The sequence below is a fragment of the Kwoniella mangroviensis genome (genome assembly GCF_000507465.2).
Source record: "Kwoniella mangroviensis CBS 8507 chromosome 1 map unlocalized Ctg01, whole genome shotgun sequence".
Classification (NCBI taxonomy): domain Eukaryota; kingdom Fungi; phylum Basidiomycota; class Tremellomycetes; order Tremellales; family Cryptococcaceae; genus Kwoniella; species Kwoniella mangrovensis.
The window spans coordinates 1000839-1019295 of record NW_027062533.1 but is presented as its reverse complement, the minus strand read 5'-3'; the positions used below and the strand labels follow the sequence as shown (position 1 = coordinate 1019295).

Here is an 18457-nt window from a genome sequence, read left to right as displayed (position 1 = left end):
GGTATTTACCTGTATAGGGTAAAGAGGGGAGGTAGCATTCGCCGGCCGGGTACCAAATCACTTGGTCTGTCTTGTTTTAATCTAAGTAATCTAACTAAATTACTGGACTCGTGCTCTTGAACCCCATTTCAGTCGCTCAAAGTAGTTAGTACTCCCGTAGACCGGATGATCCGATGATGATTACAGTAAAATAAGAGTGACCATCAACGTGAACGGGAACGAGCTCAGTAAATCAGAATAGCACAACTGTCAAATCGTCATCGATCGATTGTTAAGACAAAGGTTCCAAAGGCGTGCGAGCCAGAATGTCCCCAGACGTCACATCTATGGCTAATTATGTTGGTGATGTTGCCGTAATCACGGAATCAACTGACACCCCTCCCGGTCAGGAGCGTCTTTCGCTCTGTACCATTATGACGGTAGTGACCGCACTGTACGTTTCAAAGTGAGCCAAATTAAGAGGTCCGTGGTCATGTTGTAATCCGCAATCTAAGATAAGGTAGTAGTATTTTGAGGGTTGGGCTGGGGGCCCTTGAATAACCTTGACAGGGAGCATTATTAGTGCTCTTACCTGAACATTGGATTCCGGGGATGAAAAAGGCGTTTTGGATAAATCGGGAAGTCGAAGAATTACGTTAAGCAGCGTCATACTGTTCTACCTTCTATATTCCGGGGTTCATACGTCTTGGTTTTATATTTTATCTTGGTTCTATATTTTAGTCATCCTCGTGGGTCATCGATCTCGACGTCATGGATGACTGTGGCCCATGCCGAGCCTGATGCCGGGTGGCGTTCCTTCAAGAACATTACCTTTTCCAACTTTTGAACCGGAGATGATCGAGATGAATTACGGCATGAGCGTCATACTGGTACTAACCGCATGCGACTCGTTGTATGTTCCCGTTCAGGCAATCATAAGTCATACGTATTTACAGAGATGCACGAGTCATTGGATTCCGTCAGATATATGAAATGGCTCAACGGAACTGGAATGTGTCATAAATAAGTTAGTTGTGGCATCTGTGGAGGAGAATGCTAGTTGTGCGTGCCAAGAATTGTTTCATGGATCCGCATCGTATGTATGGACTGCAACCGAATCTACTGCCGAGTATCCAATTGCATTCCTGTGTACATTCATAGCCCGATGCCTGATTCCCAGACTTCCATTTCAGCTGCATCACTACCCTATATCTTACCACAGCTACCAATCTCTCATCTCTGCGATATGTTATCAAACTAACCCATGCTCATACTCCTTTACAAGACATAGATAAAGGCAGGGTTCCTGCACGTTCAACAAGCTCATCAGCCAACGACGTAGTGTACAGTGTCGAGCGATTACTTACTCGAAATCGGTCATATCGTCAAAAGCGTTTTCGTACAATTTCGCCTGATCCAACCCATTGACTTTCATATGCTCTGTCAATTCGTTTTTATACACCTCGGCTTCTTGGATAGTCATAATTGACATATCTTTTAGTTCAGCCGGCATACCAATGGCAGCTCTCTTAGCAGCTTGTTTCTTGTTCAATTGAGCTAGGTAAATCCTCATGGCGATGATTAGGAGGACAAGGACGGACCAACAGCCTATATCGACGTAGAGACCTGTGTAGTAGTATGGCGCTTCTCGTTCGAAGTAGACTACATATATCATGCAAACATATCAGTCGGAGGGAACGCACTGGTATTATTCATGAGAATATGCGAAGATGACTTCGGAACCCACCTTGAGGACCAATGATGTTACCAGCGCATTGGAAAACGAACATGGTAGAGAACGTTACCACTCGTTTGGTCGTCCCTGCAGCGTTAAGATTCGCCCAGGAGTACAGGAGGGGTTCTGACAAACAAATCTTTCGTCAGTCAACTATGTAATGATAAGTTGCCTACCCAAACTTACGGATACCAGCCAAAATATAAGCGATATAGAAAGAAGCCATCAGTCCAGCTGTGTTGTCTCTAGGTAATCTGCAGATAGCGGTAGCTCCGGCAATCGGAGCGAGAGTAATGATCAAGATGACGATCCATCTAGCTTTGAATTTATTGGTGAACCAGATACCGATCCAGAGTGTTAAGATACCGATGACTCCGGTAGGCATGTGCATAAGTGTAGTCTATCAAAATACGACAACTTGTGTTAGTCTAGTACAAGCTGATTTTAGGTGGGGAAGGGGAGCTTACCTGAAAAGAATCAAAGTTGAATCCCTTCAAGATCAATCCCGAGAAGCTACCTATACCTCCCGATGGTGTAGCAGTACAAAGGTACATTGCCGCCCACATATAGGTCTTAGGATCTCTATAAGTCTCCCAGACTTGATTCCGCTTCCACGTAGATGACTTGGTACCAGTCTGATTCTCTTTCAGTCGTTCGAGAGCAATCAGACGATCGTCACCTTTTCGAAGGAATTTGGCAGTAGTTGGTGAATTTGGTAGAAGGTACCATACCTAGTTTGAAAAAGATCAATCAGCATACATAGTCAATATCAACGTCCTATCCACCACTGTCATAAGTCAAGTAACGGTAAAATATTCACTTACCAAAGGGACCATAGCCAAAGATAATCCACCCATGCAGATGAAAATCCCTTGATAAGGTTTGATACCACTTTTGACGTGACCTACGCCGAAGGCCAATAATGGTCCAAAGAGCGAGGCGAGCGAATTGGCAATTTGATAGGCGACAGTTCGGTATGATTGTTCTCTTCGTGTCCACCACATTTGGGCTATCATCATGGCACAATACGGTATGTATGCTCAGTGACCAAAAGAGGCGCTCACATCTTTGGGAGAGTTTAACTCACTGATGAATACGAAAGAAGGTAAGATGGTAGCTTCAAATGCTCCCAACAATAGACGAGCCACCATGAGCCCTGCAAAGCTTTTGGCAGCGGCACTGCAGATGGTTACGATTGACCAGGAGATGAAATTGAACATGACCCAATATTTGACTATATATCAAAGGTAAGCGAATGGCATGTTGCGACTGACAAAGAGACCTACCAGGAAATACGACTAGAGCATAACTGGACAATGGTTGACAGACCAACTGGGAGATGTATCTGGGTCAAGTAAACGAGAGTCAGTAATTAAGTATTCAGCTGCAGTATGAACTTTCCTCCCTTAAAGTTGCTACTTCTTAGTTGAAACTGAAACTTACACGATGGAGTTGAGCCTGAATAGTAGCAATTCAGACAAAGTATCAGAAAGATGGTTATCAATTATCGAAGAAGGACTATAACAGAGCTGTGAGACCCACCAACTGTATTGCGAACCTTTCAAACCAGTCGATTCTCTAAGATCGAAAACCGCTCCCTGCGCCACAGCACCCTTATCAAGCTGTTGAATACAGTATACCTAGTGGGACAGGAAGACAACTAAAGTCAAAACGATATCTACTGACGATTAAGGTTCACCATATCATCTTCCTTTCTATTTATCGTATTTAGCGCAAACAGTCGCACTCACTATACACATAGGTATACAAACGAAAATATCAATCTTCCTCAACACTCTCTTATTATCCTCTTGGGTATATTCGACATGTCCTGATCTAGCTAGAATCTCTTGAGCTTCATCCAATTGGTTATTGGCCGTTTTCTTTTTCGTATTTGTATTTCCATCCTCAAGATCTGGATGAGGCGGAAGTTCAGTATTGATATTATCTATCTGTTCGATGACGGGCTTATCGTCGTCGTGACTGACAACTTCAGTATGTTTAGTAGTCATTGTCAATTGTAAATTGAAGTCGAAATTCCACAGCGTGTCAATCGAAATTAGGACCAAACGTGGTCTTGAAAAATGGGAGTTGTTCAGCCCTTCTTATACCTATCTAATTTCACTCCTTCATGTCCTAATCAGAGCAGAGTGTCAGTATCTTCCCAATCATATCAAACGGTATGATCCAGGACGGCCCATCATTCCCCCGCGGGGGTCCATCGGCCCGCCATGAATTCATGCATCGTTCTGTGATCGTTGATTGCTGGTGGTCTAGCTGGAGGTCAACATGGAACGGAGACCGAGGTAAGGAGGTACAGGAGGTAAGGTGGGGCAGAGCAGTGTCCACAGGACTGTATTGCACTAGCACCGCGCTTATTGTTGTGTTTCGGTTTTCTCCTACTCCTGAGGTGCAGCGTGGTATAGTGGAATTCCTCAAGAAGCCAAAGGTAATCACATGAACTCCAGTCCCATGAAATGCCCAGGCACTTGATCTATTTTTGTCCGCCAAGAAGATTCGCAGCTATGTATTGTGTATTTCCGCAATTCGCGATGAGATCATCACAGGTGGATCGTTCCCTCAGGTTATTGAGAATTAACCTTGTTAAAGGTTGATCATCGTTCCGTAAAAAGTCCATGATATGTTAGGGTTTACCAAAGACGCACGAAAGAGATCCACTTGGATTCGGTCGTTTCGGATGCTGTTTGAAGGATCTTCTGATAGCTCATCGGGGCGATATTATTGCGAAGGGATTAGCAGGAAGGACATTCAGCAATTGGTTGCACACATAGCACAATGCAGATACACAATTTCAGTAAGCAAGTAGAATTCTGTACGTTCCACGTCCTTTTTACTACTATTCCATGATAAGCAACCCTCATTGTACGACTCTGGTGTGCATCCAGCTCAGCCAGTACGGAAGAATCCCAACAGCTGACAGTACCATACGATGTATTACACTCACATTGCGTTGACTGTGAAGTACTGTAGCTGAAAGGATGTATACACCGATATTCGCCTTGTAGTCCTCTCTACTTTGCGAGGGTTGAACCTGCAGTTATTGGAAGTGCGCCCGAGATGCCATGTTACAAATGCTATCATGGATAAGATCACTATATACCCAAGGTGTTATACTGTTCATCACCAGATATGTCCGTATACTCTGAGTTACTTATATACAACGAGACGGTGAATCAACCGTATTAGATGATCGGAAGCAGATGAAAACGTTCCCATTTCGACAAATCCAATCTATGTAGCAGAGTTCTCTGTCGACTCGCTCGTATCAATTCCATCACTCCCCTCAACCCTCTTCGGATCCCTTGAGTTCCTCCCTGTTCCCCATAATCCCAGACAAAGCGGTAGAGGCGCTACCACACAGCAAAGTACCGCCTGAAGGACCAAACTTCTATACATCGATTGATCCGGGTGATTCTTCTTATGTCCTTTAAGAGCAGTCATCGAAACCAACAGGCATCCACCGATAAGTTGGGATATCGCCCAGCATATCGTCGACGAAACTTCAGGTCCAATAGGCCACGTTGTATCTGCTAGCATTTCCAGCGCCAGTGGCAAGAGGATGAAAGATGTCGATCCGATCAATGCTGATATGATCGCTGGTCCCACCAACTTCCGTGTTGAGGGCAAGAATATGAACAAAACGTACATAATCGATATGATCACCACGCATAATTTGATCACTATCAATTTGACCCCAGGACGACCAGTTGTAAAGCGGTCTAGAATTGGTGAGGCTATGGCTGCTGCGACTAGTCCAACAACTATCATAATTGCTCCGTCTATACCTGCTTGATCTTCGCTGAATCCATAGGGTTCCAGGATCTGGTTGAGAAGAGAGGAGGTTGCGTTGAAAGATGCGACGTAGATAATGAATGGCCATGCGATAAGGTGGAAAGATAAGTTGGAGAATATCACTTTGAGGGTGCGAAGGTCAATCTTGGTATCATTGAATGGTGTTGTGGTAGGTGGTAGAGGTGGCGAGGAAGGTAAGAAGATGGAAGGAATGGAGATCACGGTAGTCTACACGATGAGAGGTCACAATGAACAATAAGATTAGTAGATGTTGCCAGTGACAAGGTCGAAAGTACGATGATGATAATGATGATATGCTTGACTGACAATGATAGCAACGTATAAGACCATATTCGGCACTTTGTCAGGTTCGGTAGCTATGAAAGGACCAATGAGTTGTCCGAGCTACAATGGTAGAAATCAACATGATCAGCTCATAAATGTCAGCAATCAGATATTCTTGACATCGTCATCCAGTCAATCGAGGTTGGAACGAATCTTAGACTAAACAGAGATTTACTCACAGCTCCTCCAAGTGGATTACACAAACTAGCAAGCGCCGTCGCCGTGATCCTCTCCCTATCTCCAAACCACTGATGTGACAACCTGGTCGGCGCCGAAAGCACAAACGGCTGAGCAAAACCAATGATAATCTGTCCAAATACTACTATCCCAAACCCTCTATTATGATTTGAAGGTACCTTCGATCCTAAATATCTTAACCAACTTCCCAAAATCAATAAGCTGGATGCAATGACCATAGCTGCTTTTGTACTTCTATTCAATACCCATAAAACAACCGGAGAGGCAACGACAAAAGCGAATAAAAATCCAGTAGATAACCAATTAATTGTCGATTCCGATACGTTGAAAAAGCCGGATGAAGTTCCAGATACGGAAGAGAAGGTTAACCAGCACCATGAGACTATCACGTTGAGTAATGATAATTCCGCCAAGACGAAGAACCTCCTTTTGTACAATTTGGTTTGGACCGGTGGTGCAGGTGTGGTATTTGGGTTGATGGCATTGGGATTCAGAGATAGTAGAGGTAATTCATGTCCGGTTTGGATGATCCCATCATGGGCGTGGATATGTATGTCCTTCTTGGATGTGGGTGAAGATCCATGCTCGTTCGATTTGGTATGTTCCAACAGACTGGTATGGCTGGTGGTGATCTCTGTAGTCGGCTCTGACTTTAGACGATGCTGAGAGAAAGGGTGATTGGACATTGTGAGAGGTCGATTATAAATGCGATATTGAAAACGGGAGGGTCGCTGCACGAATTATAGAGATATCATGAGGTATCAAACGAGTGTCTGTCTGTGAAGCACAAATGAGAAGATGATTTAGTAACATCGATGTTATGGATGAGGATTATGGAGAACAGAGCGAAGATAGCGAGAGAAAAACATTTGACCTCTGTTGTTTTCAGGGTAAACCGCAGATCACTCAACACAAACCACGTGAGATGAGATGATCGACATATATCATATGATGAGTGAATATGCATGAACACAGAGGAGAGCAGATAGAGCAGGGAGGATCGATTTCTATACAACGATATGATGGAGTACCGAGCCATGGTATAAGCCCACTGATCTAACAGTTGATCACCTCGCAATTGTCCTACTCATCACAGTGCATTTTAAATCGATTCCATCATCCTCATTTACGATCGATGTCGTGAACATGGTCACCGGCAGCTGTACCTGAGCGATGATCAAGGTTGACAATTATCTTACTGTGGACTCTTTTACCATCATTACCGCAAACGAGCAGGTTAAAAAATCCGCAATCATCGATCTATCAGATCAAACTGTAAATGTTCCCGATATCGTAGATTAGGAGGGTAAATATCGTAATTTGATACCTCTCGTTTCGATATCTACATAGCAGCCAATCAATTGAGCTGATCTCTCTTATTTTCCATCACATCACAAGATAAGACTGACCTTGCACTTCGGCTCTCTCCAACCTCCATTCATTCTGCAATACCAACCTCTTCAACTGTTCTTGCTCAGCTTTCGATTGAGCTTGGTGAGATCTCGAATTCATCGCGATAGTCGAATCAAGCGGTATATCAAGTGACCGTATCTGAGCACCACGACCCTCGTACATCAGCGATATTCCCTAGCATACATTAAAGTTGGAACTTGACTCACCTGTTGTCTGTTACCTTTTTTGCTCAACAAAGTAAATTGCATCTTTCCCTCTTGTTCGCCAACATCCTTCTTTCGAATGAGCGGTACAGCCGTATCAAACACTGGAGGAGCGTTCTTTCTTTGATCCCTTCTCGCATCTGTCGTATCGGCTAAGATCTTTGCGAATTCCCTATCGAACTCCGACTGAGCTTGTTCATCCATTTCGGAATGCTGTTCTTTCTCTTTATTACGGATCAATACGACGTTATCTTCCTCTTCCTCTTCATTCCCTTCGCTCAGAGCAATCACCTATCCAGATCATTGAGCCAGAATCAGCATTGGCCTGCAAAAGAATAATGGCAATCTCACCTCAGCTTCATTGGATTCTATCGGATCTTCATGTCCACCTCGATCACCTGCTTCACTCCCTTCCTCATCATCACTTTCGTCATCTAAGCAGAATTGTAAACTGTGAGTTGTCCAACGTCTCCAACAAATCGAAGGAGCTGACTGACCTTCACCAGTACCCAACGCCAGTATTTCATCAACTTTAGCGGCAGCCTCGTTGAATGTTCTAAGATGAGGCATCTTAGGTCGAAGGGTCTACAAGATCACCTAATAAGTTGAGATTCTTCATGGGAATATGGGATTTTGTGATGACTCACGTCAAGCGTATCAGTAAGCATAAAATCGACGTCCATCGGTAATTCCGCTTTACACGTCACGTAGAGCTAATCGATCACCCAGTCAGCCGAATGAACTTCTGAGCTTTAACAGCTGTACTAACTTGAAGCATTACCAAATACTGATCCAATTTCCTAGCTTGAGATCCCTTGTCGAAACATGCGCCGCATGTGTCCAAAAGGGTACATGCCAATCTGACTCTGAAGAAATCGTCGACAGCATCTATTGGTGATTCTCGACCTGGTACAGGAAAGGGATCGGCTAGCACATACCAATGTCAGCATTGATTTCAAACGGAAATAAGGACGAAAGATATATTGGTAGAGCAAACTCACCATGTCCGAAGCTTAGAAGACTCCAAAGTGTCTCGAATATCACTCCAGCCCCTACGACCCTATACATATACAGTTCACCCAAATACCTGATCGTGGCTATTCGCCTTTGGTTATGTTTAAAGATATTCTCCTCCATACCAATCCTGATATCTTCCATTACTTGATCGACTACCGCAATGGAGAACTCGGGGTGATATCGTTGAAGATCATAAACCAATGCGGCTAGGTATGGAATATTTCCAAATTTGATATCGTTAGGAGAAGTGAAAGAGGACAAGATAAATTCGTACGTCTACATTGAAGCGGGATTGTTAGTTCAGCTGGAACCATTCAACGAATAGCTCCACTCACCTCCGAATCTCCCCAATGCAATTTCCTCAATAACTTCAAAACTTTGTCTAGAGTCCTCTTCATCAAAATGTCATGTAGAAGATGTTGGATGAAACTCTGCATTGGCGATAGAGTGATCACTTCCCTGGCGACTCGTTCAGGTGGATTGCACTGTTCATATCATACATCAGCTCGACATGTCCTAAACGAATGAATATACAATTGACTCACCATGTAAAATGCATTTTCCAGCATCACTTGATGTCTCTGATCTAAATGAGAATTACCCTGTTTCCTCCTCATCAACTCGACCTGACAGAAGATGTATTAGCAGATGAATACGTAGCTACACTTAAAGTCTCCAGCTCGTACGTACCATTTTCTTAGCAGTCTCTTTGGTACCCTCAAATCTCAGAAGGAATCTCCCGCAGTTTTCCAGCAGATTCGATATATTCTCAATATTAAATTTGAACTCGTCCAGGAATACTTTGAGTACGTGAAGAATAGTATATGGTTTGGCCACTTTGAATTTCGCCAATTCACCATAGAAGCGGACGTTCTACAATATTGGTCAATTAGATGTGTTATTTGACATTTCGGAAGAGACTTACCTTCAGTCTGAGGGAATCAAGTTCTCGCACTAATCTCTTCCGCTGAAGATATCTCATCTCCTCGTCGAGCTAGATGAAGGATTGTCGAAGATCAATACTTCATCCTCACAACAATATAGAGTAAGAGATTCTCACAATCTGTAGCACCCCCGTACCAATATCAGGCATATATTTATCCAAAGTAGCTACAAATCGAGCATAATGAGGTAGAAGGTCGGTTCTCTGTTTGGGTACTTCCCCAATAAACTATAAACAAATAGAATTAGACCATGTCAACCTTTCTCATTCTGTCAAGACAATCCATTGAAAAGTGACATGTGCCAACTCACCTTAATCAACCTCTTCCTAGCAGCTTTGGAATTTAAAAACGCAAATTCCACCGCCAACTTATCTACGACTTCTCGATTGTTCGCTTCGGGAAGTGCAGCGAGCAAAGCGGTCAATCTAGCGGCAGGTCCAGATTGCAACCCATCATCTTCGTTTACACTAGTATCTTGTATAGTGGGTTGCTCATCATCTTCAATGACGACTAGTGGTTCTTGTTCCATAGGTTCTCCGGATGTCGAAGCGGATACCGTTCTTGACATTTCTTGAGCTTGAGAATCTGTTGTAGGAGTCGGATCATTCTTATCATGTTGTAATTCCATTTGTTCCAATTGTCTTTGCAAATCCGCTTCATCGGCTTTTTGCTTTTGTTCATCTTCTTGTTTACCTTCCTCTGAAGTAGCAGTATCATTGGTATTCTTACTTTCTTTTATACCTAACAATGCAGAAGGGACAACTTCCCCGAGATCCACCAGATCTTCATAAAATCTTCTTTCTTCCTCATCATCCCATATCCCACCTGCTATCGGACCATCCTCCCTGACAGTGAACGAACTGGCACTTTCCACAATTTGTAATCCCGACTTAGCTAAACTTGCAGCAGTAGGTAAAACTGGAGGTTGCAGTCCCAGTAACTCGGCTAGAGTGTTCACACCGGTTGTAAGCCTTTCGACAGCTTTGGTCATTTTCTCATAAGCTTGTTGACGATCTTCAAATATTTCCCCGGATTTAATGTAAGCTTCATGATTACGGCGATCTTGTTCGAGTAATCGCTGAAATCGAGTAAATGGAACGGTAAGCTTACGGTCCCAACTCCAAATAGCGTCGTCATAGGGGACGCTTACAATTTGACCCTTGACTAATGTCTTACTGGCGGAATTGAAGTAATTCTCAAATAGGTCCCTCATCTTCTTTTGCACTTCTACAGGTATTAGCTCAGTCACACCTTCTGGCAGCGGTACTGTCTCAGTGGCATCTCCGTTAATTTGGGTGGTCTTACTGGAAGATGGGATCGGTCCAAGATAGGCTCTAACGAAGTATTTGAGGAATGTTGTGAGGAGCGGTAGATTGGTATATTGGGTATCACCGGTCATCTAAACAATCGATGTCATTTAGCATCAATTGGTATGAGCTTATATAGGCGATGACAGTTGCACTTACAAAGCCTTTGAGTATCTTACCAACTTCGGAGGCTCCTTTGGTAGGTCCTTCAGCCCAAGCTCCAATCATAGCTAATTCAGCTAAGACCCTCAATACGGGTCTCTGTTTACTCAATCTTTCCTTGTCTTCCTTCTCCTTATCTTTCTCTGCATCCTTATTGGCGGGAGCAGAATTGCTAGTGGTGCTGCTATTGGGGGAAGAGAGGATCGATAAGAGGGGCTGTAAGAGCAGAGGAAGGAAGTCTGGTGTTAAACGAGTATGTAGATGGACAATTATCTAGGATCATTGTCATTCATTGACATCAGCTTTAGAATTCTAATAGGATTATGTAGGATTCGAAGGTTGCATGGAAGAGAAAGCTCACATCGACAGCTATTTCTGAGTCCCCCTTCTTGGTCGACCCTTCGACCACCGCAGCTACAATCTCCTCAAGGTATTTGGTGAGCGTCAACCCATCGATTTCCTTGATGAACGTTTCAGCCGGTCCGACCAGTAATGACGATTTGAGCTTGTTCAGGAGGGTGGTGTGTTTCTTGAGAGAAGAATCGAGTGACCCGGGTGGCCCTATTTACATTGGACACATACTTTATTAGTAGTCACATCTCAATGGATGATATGTGGGATCGGTCATCTTCAGGTCATGAACCACACTCACGTCTCGCTTCCTCCAACCAATACTTCTCGACCGTCTCGAGAAGCTTCTTCCGACGAGGGAACTTGGCGACGTACTCGGCTGTCGTCGACATACCTTGTCAATCGCCTCTATCGGTAGGTTGTCGACTACTGCAGAGAGTGATTTGGTCGATATATTGGGACTTTCTGCGTATGGTATCCATGGGCCCAGTGATTATGATCACTTTCCTCCATTGTTTTCGATGGATTAGGTCGTGAGCCGTTTGCCGCTGGCTATATCACGTGATTTGGTTGTCTTCCCACGTGGTCTACGTGTTCTATCTCTCAGTCACTAGTTACGCAATAAACCATGGCGTGGATGGATGGGATGATGATGAACCACCAAACGCGAACTACAGCTATCCCATCACCGTCATCCTTCCTATATATGGCCTTCCTCATCTCATCCTCACCAAGTCACCTCGTTCTCATCATCAAAACAACCCCACTCTGCTGTACAAGCTAGAAGACAGCCAATTATTTCTCATAATACCCTGCAAGCACTATACCCTAAACATCCACGATTTGTATAGTGAACATCCAAAAGGTCATTGTGGATCCTGTCCATCTGTGTGACCGTCGAGGAGAGAAACTCGAGCATGTCAACTCAGCGGCTACTTCAATATGACACCAACTGTGAGTCCGCTTATCCCTATCTTTACGAGACTCACGAGGGGGGAGCAGTACATCTGTCGGACCACCTTCCTTTTCTCTGACTGACTTTGTCCTTCCTGCAGATCCGCTGTACGGGATATCATTCTCCAACTCTTCCTCGCATCCATTCCGAATAGCTCTGACGACCGTATCCAACTCACCATCTAACAAGCTCATCGTAGTGGATCATCCGCGATCACACCATCACCACCATCACCACCACCACCACCATCATCATCATAGTGCATACTCCACATCGAGTGATTTCCAGCAGATAGCTAGTACTTCTCTCAACTTTCCAGCTACCAAAGTAGGCTGGGAGCCCAAAGAGTCTCTGTCGGGTGTGGGGTACGAAGATAGCAGTGGAAGAGGGGAATTGATAGCTACGTCAGGGGACGCACTGAGGATATATGAAGTTGCTAGAGAGTGGAACAATCCAAATGACGGCGGATATATCAATAAGAATAATAATGGTTGGGTAGATCCTACTTCGTCGAACGAAGGTAGCTATACGGTCAAAAGTCGTAGTGTTCTGACTAATGTAAGTTGTACTTAAAGTTCACAACAGCTTCACAAAAGCTCTGTGGTTGACATAAGCCCTCACGTACTGACTATGCTATCTTTTCGTTGAATCTGCGAAACAGAGCAAAGTCCCCCACGCATCTTTACCGCCTGTAACTTCCTTCAGCTGGAATCCAGTCTCTCCTCAATCCATCGTTACCTGCTCGATAGATACGACAGCTACTTACTGGGATATAAATACGTCTCAGGCTAAAACTCAGCTTATCGCTCATGATAGAGCAGTGTACGATTTGTGAGTTCAGACTTACATCGCCTGTTCCTTTCCGTGTTACTTGATATACGTATCCCGACGTGTCATGCTAATTTACATCTCGGCACAGATCATGGCTACCAGATTCATCAGATATATTCGTCTCGGTCGGTGCAGATGGTTCATTACGGGCATTCGATCTTAGACAACTCGAACATTCAACTATATTGTACGAGTCAAGTAAAGATACGCCTCTAGCTAGGATAGCATTCAGCAAGAAAGAACAGTCAGTGATCCTCTTCCTCATTTCACTTACATATAAGCTGATGGACCGCACATGTAGGCACATGATGGCATGCTTCGGATTGGACGATTCCAAGATCCTAGTATTGGATATGCGCAGCCCTGGACGACCCGTTGCTGAACTTGTGGGACATTCCGCTCCGTTAGGTGCTCTGGCATGGGGTGCACCAGGAAGAGGGGATTCCACAGGTGGTGGATGGATAGCAAGTTGTGGTAGGTTCGATCTCTTCCAACAACAGAATAAATTGCAGAGCTGATCTCATGTATCTATCGTTTATAGGCGACGATTCTCAATTGTTATTATACGATCTTACTTCCCCTTTACCCGAATCTCAATCACGTTCAACCTCCGCCGCTAAACCTACTCGACCAAGCACAAACTCAAATACGAATTCCAACACGAATACCAATTCGTATGGTAATCTCTCACCACCTATCACCCCGGACTCTCGATCGATCTCAAGAGGTGAATCGTCCGCGTCTCAGAGAAGTGGGAATAATAGTAGCGATCCGATGGAGATCTTACCTGTTAGAGGTTGGACAGCAGAAAACGAAATTAACAATTTGGCATTTTCAGAAAAAGGTGATTGGGTTGGTTGTGTTAGTGAAGGTAGATTGAATGTTCTGGCTATGTAGTGACTTCACGTCAGATATATATACCCTTCATCACATATTTCACAATTTTCACGTACAGTATACTTATACAAACACATATCTGCATTTTCAACTCTGCATATCATTGCTTACCGCTTTCAATTATTTAGAGCGTTTCAATTTCCGGTTTTCTTTTTTTTTAACTCATTTACATCTATATCTGATTGTGATCAAAAAGAATGCAGGTTGTAACATACAAATTGAAGATGCATGTCATTGTGAATGTATGTTTGCTGGAATTTTTCACCTATCACGATCCTACAAACTTGTTAAAAAGATACATTTTTATTATTCCAACGACAATGGTTATACTACCAGTGATTATCGGCATCTATAAAATCACTCTTCTACCCAATTCACCCAACTGTCTCGCATCTTCATTAGCACCTTTCGTCGTTGTCGCCGTCCAATCCTTCTTCAATTCATTATTTGGACTATTACTTGTGCTTCCTCCACTAGGTATTCTCGGACTAACCCCACCACCATTTCCATTAGGACTAGGTAAAACATTCCCATTCGGAGTATCCAAAGTAGTTCTCAAAGGAGGTAATGTCAATCCTGGTCCTCCACTGTTGCTATTCCCAGTGTTACCAGAGTTATTCAACAGAGTAGACGATATGGACATTTTTGGTGATCTACCTGAGGCAGCAGCCAACCCTAGATCACTTGACCCATGACCATGTCCATTGGAAGGTTGAGGAGGTTGTAATCTGAGCGATTGATTAGGTGAAGAATGGGTAGACGACGATTCGACACCCCTAGAATTGGAATTGGAAGCATTCGAAACTTGTCTTGAGTGTCCTCCATTGACGTTAGGTGAATTGGAACTATCATTTTGATTCGAAGGATACCTTCTGGGATCCGTATTTCCATCACTTCCTCCTAGTCCAACTCTGAATTTGGTTTCGGGCGATAATCTCTCTGGATTGGGTTTCGTTTCGTAACCTCTACTGTCCGGTCGGGAATATGCGAATGGATATTGTCCTTGGGAAGGCGAACCGGTAGCTGGACTCGTATCATCCGCAGGAGGATAAGAAGTCACTCGATTGGTATTACGAGCTTGCATACCGTATGGATGGAACCTCTCTGATCCTGGAGGAGGCTGATTGGGGTACATTGAAGGTACAGACATGTGTCTACCTGGGTATCCCGAATTATCGTACTGCTCTCGTCGGGGTGGTAAAGCCTGTTGATATGGTGCAGAGGGACCTCGAATGTTTCCCTGAGGAGGTAGAGGAGGTAAGGCAGGTGAACTTCGATCGTCATATCCGTTGCGAGGGTATATAGGTGGAGGAGGGAATGGTCGACTGAATATCCCTCCGCCTCCGTCGTTCCTTGGTGACGGTGGTCTTTGACCAGATGAAGGATAGGCAGTAGGAGGAACCACAACGGAATAAGGTGGTCCGTTGGGTGAAGAGACTGCAGTGACAGGAGCAGATTGAGAAGGAGGAATGAAATTGGATGAAGAGGAAGATGCAGATGGTGGTCTTCTACCGGTCGCACCAAATTCTTGTTCTCTTCGATGTTCCCACTCTGGCCATATACCTGGAGTGACCCTCAGAGAGGCCAATGCGGGAAGTTGGTGAGGTAGAGGAAGAGGGTTGTGAACATCGCCTTGAGGATTGTGTTTACTTGAATATGCTACGACATGAAACTTCTTTAATTTGCCTGTTACGGGATGGGTCATCGAGGTGGAGTATGTCTGCTTGATTAGACTTTCCTGACGACGAGATGAAGATGGTCCGGGATAGTATCCGTTGTGTTGGCCATATGGAGAATCAGATCGGGAAGGTGGTGGAGACAGGGATTCAGAAGATCTATCGGGAGACAAGATAATCAGTATCAATGTATAAAAGATAGAAAATACAGTAGAGAACGTACTCAGTATAGACGAGGAAACCGCCACCTCCTACTCTCGAAGCACCCCATCTCCTTCCATCAGTCCATCGACGCATATTGGTTTCCTCTAGATGAGCACACACATATCTCGTCAGCTCGCCCTTGCGAGGGATAGTAATTTGGATATCTTCTACTCACCTTCTTCCCATACCCAGACTGTACCTGGTCTGATCATCGCTCTCTCGTGTCCTGTGAGTCGTCTCGTTACTCGAGGGACTATACCCAATCTTACAGCTTCGAGAATATGAATCCTAAGAGATTGTACAAGATATCATCAGCATCATCATATATCGGTTTAGCGTCGTCAAGTATCGACGAATGTGCGACTAGGATCACTCACGCATCGACGGGCGACTTGAGCGCACAGATAGCAGCTGGCTGCTGCGTTGATGATCCTTGGTACATCTCCATGTTGAACGGATGTGCAGTGGATTGAATGAGGAAAGGAAGATCGAACGGACGAGGGGAAGGTTGATCTTTGTTGAGAAGTATTGGTCCAGGACTAGGTTGATGAGGTTGAGGATAGGGGATTGCAAGGTGTGTATGTGCGATGTTGTCTGAGGCGCAAGGACGATGGATCTGTTGATCTAAAATGAACTATACTATACGGTAAAAAAGGTTCCTTTGGAATAGATAGAACGAAATGTCGGAATCTGGATATCCAATGTTGATCGCTATACCAAAGCTGACTTTGTTGCTTTTATGATGGATCGCAATACAGTAGGCTGGAGAAAGGAAAGAAAAAGGTGATCGTCGTCGTAACAATGTTGAATGCTGGACCTTGAATGTTGTGAGATTTCATTCAAAATTGTTTAAAACGAACAAGTCTAATGGGCACAACCTTCTTTTCGTCTTATGCCTTCCGTCTTGACTTGGTCTTGTATTGACTGAACTCGATTAGGTATCTCTTGTGAACCTTCTAATTGAGATCTGACTCGGGGGGTTGAGAGTCTAACTCTGAAGGCTGATATACTGAGACAGAGATTCTTTCAATGACAACCGCGTGGGTTAGGCGAGATACGGGTGTTAAGGATTTTCGCAGTTGATCCTTGACACCGAGGTTGATCCTTGATCCTTGTCTTGGTTCTTGGTAAGATGATGATGAGTTGGTCCCTGACGTAAGCCTAGAGATACACGATCCAAGTGATGGGTCGTGCTGGAAGTTGATTGATATAGAGGAAAGAAGGATGGAACACCAAAAAAATCGGTTGTCGAGTGATGTTTATATATAAATCGCAATATATGGTATGATCGAGGGAGGTGAAGGGGGATCTGAGGAAGAGATGTAAGGGGGGAATTTAAGTCTCTTTTCGTTTTACTTATTTATCTCTTCTTCCTCTTCTTCGTCTTCTTCTTTCTTGTTCGCTTGTCGTCGGTAAAGAAGGAAGGGAGTATGTATATCTTTTGATGGTATGGAGCAAGGAAGTAAATTGATTCCTTTTTTCGCTATATGACTTGCGATCTACTTACATGAATCAAAACCTCGTCTATTTGTGAAATGCTTAAAATACTAAACCAACCTTGGTCAGAAGCCGGAAAAACAGGCTACGTACCGTTACTGTATGAGTACAACCGGTGACGATGTGGTTGGTGAGCTCGGAAAAGCTAAAGCCGCAGCAGCATGTCATACTGTTGGGGAGGAAGGGAAGGAATTCAAGCTGTATTTGGCTTTTTATCAATTTACCCCCCGTGTGTGGTCCCTTTTTGTGCTTAGGTATGGTGAACGAAATTTTAGAACCCTTTTTTTTCAATAAAGCAGGAGCAGGAGCAGGAGACAGCCTTTCCGCTATTCTTCGTTCAAATGCTAAAGAGGAGGTAGCCTGTGCATGTGCTTTGGGGATTGCGTAATAGGTTTGGATACATGGGTTTAATTTCGCTCACTTCAGTGATCACGCTTCAATTGCCGATAACTATATTTTCATTGCGGTATATTTCTCACTTGGCTTAGCTGTAGCTTGGTATCCGAAATGAGACTTACAAAGACGTACAACACATATACTGGTATGTGAGTTGTCTCGTCTCATCACGATAAAAGCAAATTTGCGGTGAAACTCTCAAATGGGAATGTTTTACGGTTGTTGTGCTTATGCAAAGATTATACAAACGTATAGATAGACTTTCTGTATCGGCTTTCAATCCTTAACAGCATCCGAGAGCGGGAGGGATAGGGTAATAGGCTGAAGATGGAATCAATCACGTTCGTGACATAGCTTTCGATCACAGATCGACGATTACCACTTGGTAAGATCGGTAAAAGAGGAACCCTCTCTCATTGTAAGCAGAGTGGTGGTTCCTTTCCCTTGTTCGCTTGCTTTGTGTGATCCATAAACCCCTCCACTTCTTAAGCAAGCCTCTTAACCGTATCTCAAATTTTTGTTGACGTCGCGTCA

At 44.0% G+C, this 18457-nt stretch overlaps 5 protein-coding genes across 5 annotated transcripts; 1 reads left to right on the top strand and 4 right to left on the bottom strand.

The window, feature by feature from the left end:
• Nucleotides 1–1257: 1257 nt before the first annotated feature.
• Nucleotides 1258–3726, bottom strand: I203_100373 (uncharacterized protein; the record flags this gene model as incomplete). The annotated part of the gene is made up of 11 exons (XM_019149026.2): nucleotides 1258–1285; nucleotides 1347–1641; nucleotides 1727–1840; nucleotides 1901–2114; nucleotides 2182–2445; nucleotides 2539–2723; nucleotides 2802–2948; nucleotides 3001–3059; nucleotides 3158–3172; nucleotides 3257–3354; nucleotides 3466–3726. The coding sequence occupies 11 exons, from the start codon at nucleotides 3724–3726 to the stop codon at nucleotides 1258–1260; spliced, it is 1680 nt and encodes a 559-aa protein (XP_019001553.2).
• Nucleotides 3727–4966: 1240 nt separating this feature from the next.
• Nucleotides 4967–6756, bottom strand: I203_100372 (uncharacterized protein; the record flags this gene model as incomplete). Its single annotated transcript, XM_019149027.1, has 3 exons — nucleotides 4967–5755; nucleotides 5855–5932; nucleotides 6052–6756. 3 exons carry the CDS (start codon nucleotides 6754–6756, stop codon nucleotides 4967–4969), a joined length of 1572 nt encoding a protein of 523 aa, XP_019001554.1.
• Nucleotides 6757–7368: 612 nt separating this feature from the next.
• Nucleotides 7369–11859, bottom strand: I203_100371 (uncharacterized protein; the record flags this gene model as incomplete). Its single annotated transcript, XM_065516627.1, has 18 exons — nucleotides 7369–7412; nucleotides 7480–7621; nucleotides 7690–7977; nucleotides 8038–8120; nucleotides 8184–8271; nucleotides 8334–8399; nucleotides 8456–8613; nucleotides 8688–8979; nucleotides 9039–9188; nucleotides 9249–9329; nucleotides 9394–9576; nucleotides 9629–9697; nucleotides 9764–9874; nucleotides 9958–10725; nucleotides 10798–11046; nucleotides 11114–11389; nucleotides 11478–11677; nucleotides 11769–11859. 18 exons carry the CDS (start codon nucleotides 11857–11859, stop codon nucleotides 7369–7371), a joined length of 3339 nt encoding a protein of 1112 aa, XP_065373445.1.
• A 525-nt stretch (nucleotides 11860–12384) lies between these two features.
• I203_100370 (uncharacterized protein) lies at nucleotides 12385–14150 on the top strand (the record flags this gene model as incomplete). The annotated part of the gene is made up of 6 exons (XM_065516626.1): nucleotides 12385–12421; nucleotides 12523–12980; nucleotides 13084–13253; nucleotides 13342–13497; nucleotides 13555–13727; nucleotides 13795–14150. 6 exons carry the CDS (start codon nucleotides 12385–12387, stop codon nucleotides 14148–14150), a joined length of 1350 nt encoding a protein of 449 aa, XP_065373444.1.
• A 349-nt stretch (nucleotides 14151–14499) lies between these two features.
• Nucleotides 14500–16478, bottom strand: I203_100369 (uncharacterized protein; the record flags this gene model as incomplete). The annotated part of the gene is made up of 4 exons (XM_019149030.1): nucleotides 14500–15985; nucleotides 16050–16134; nucleotides 16206–16318; nucleotides 16408–16478. The coding sequence occupies 4 exons, from the start codon at nucleotides 16476–16478 to the stop codon at nucleotides 14500–14502; spliced, it is 1755 nt and encodes a 584-aa protein (XP_019001557.1).
• Between the last annotated feature and the right edge of the window lie 1979 nt (nucleotides 16479–18457).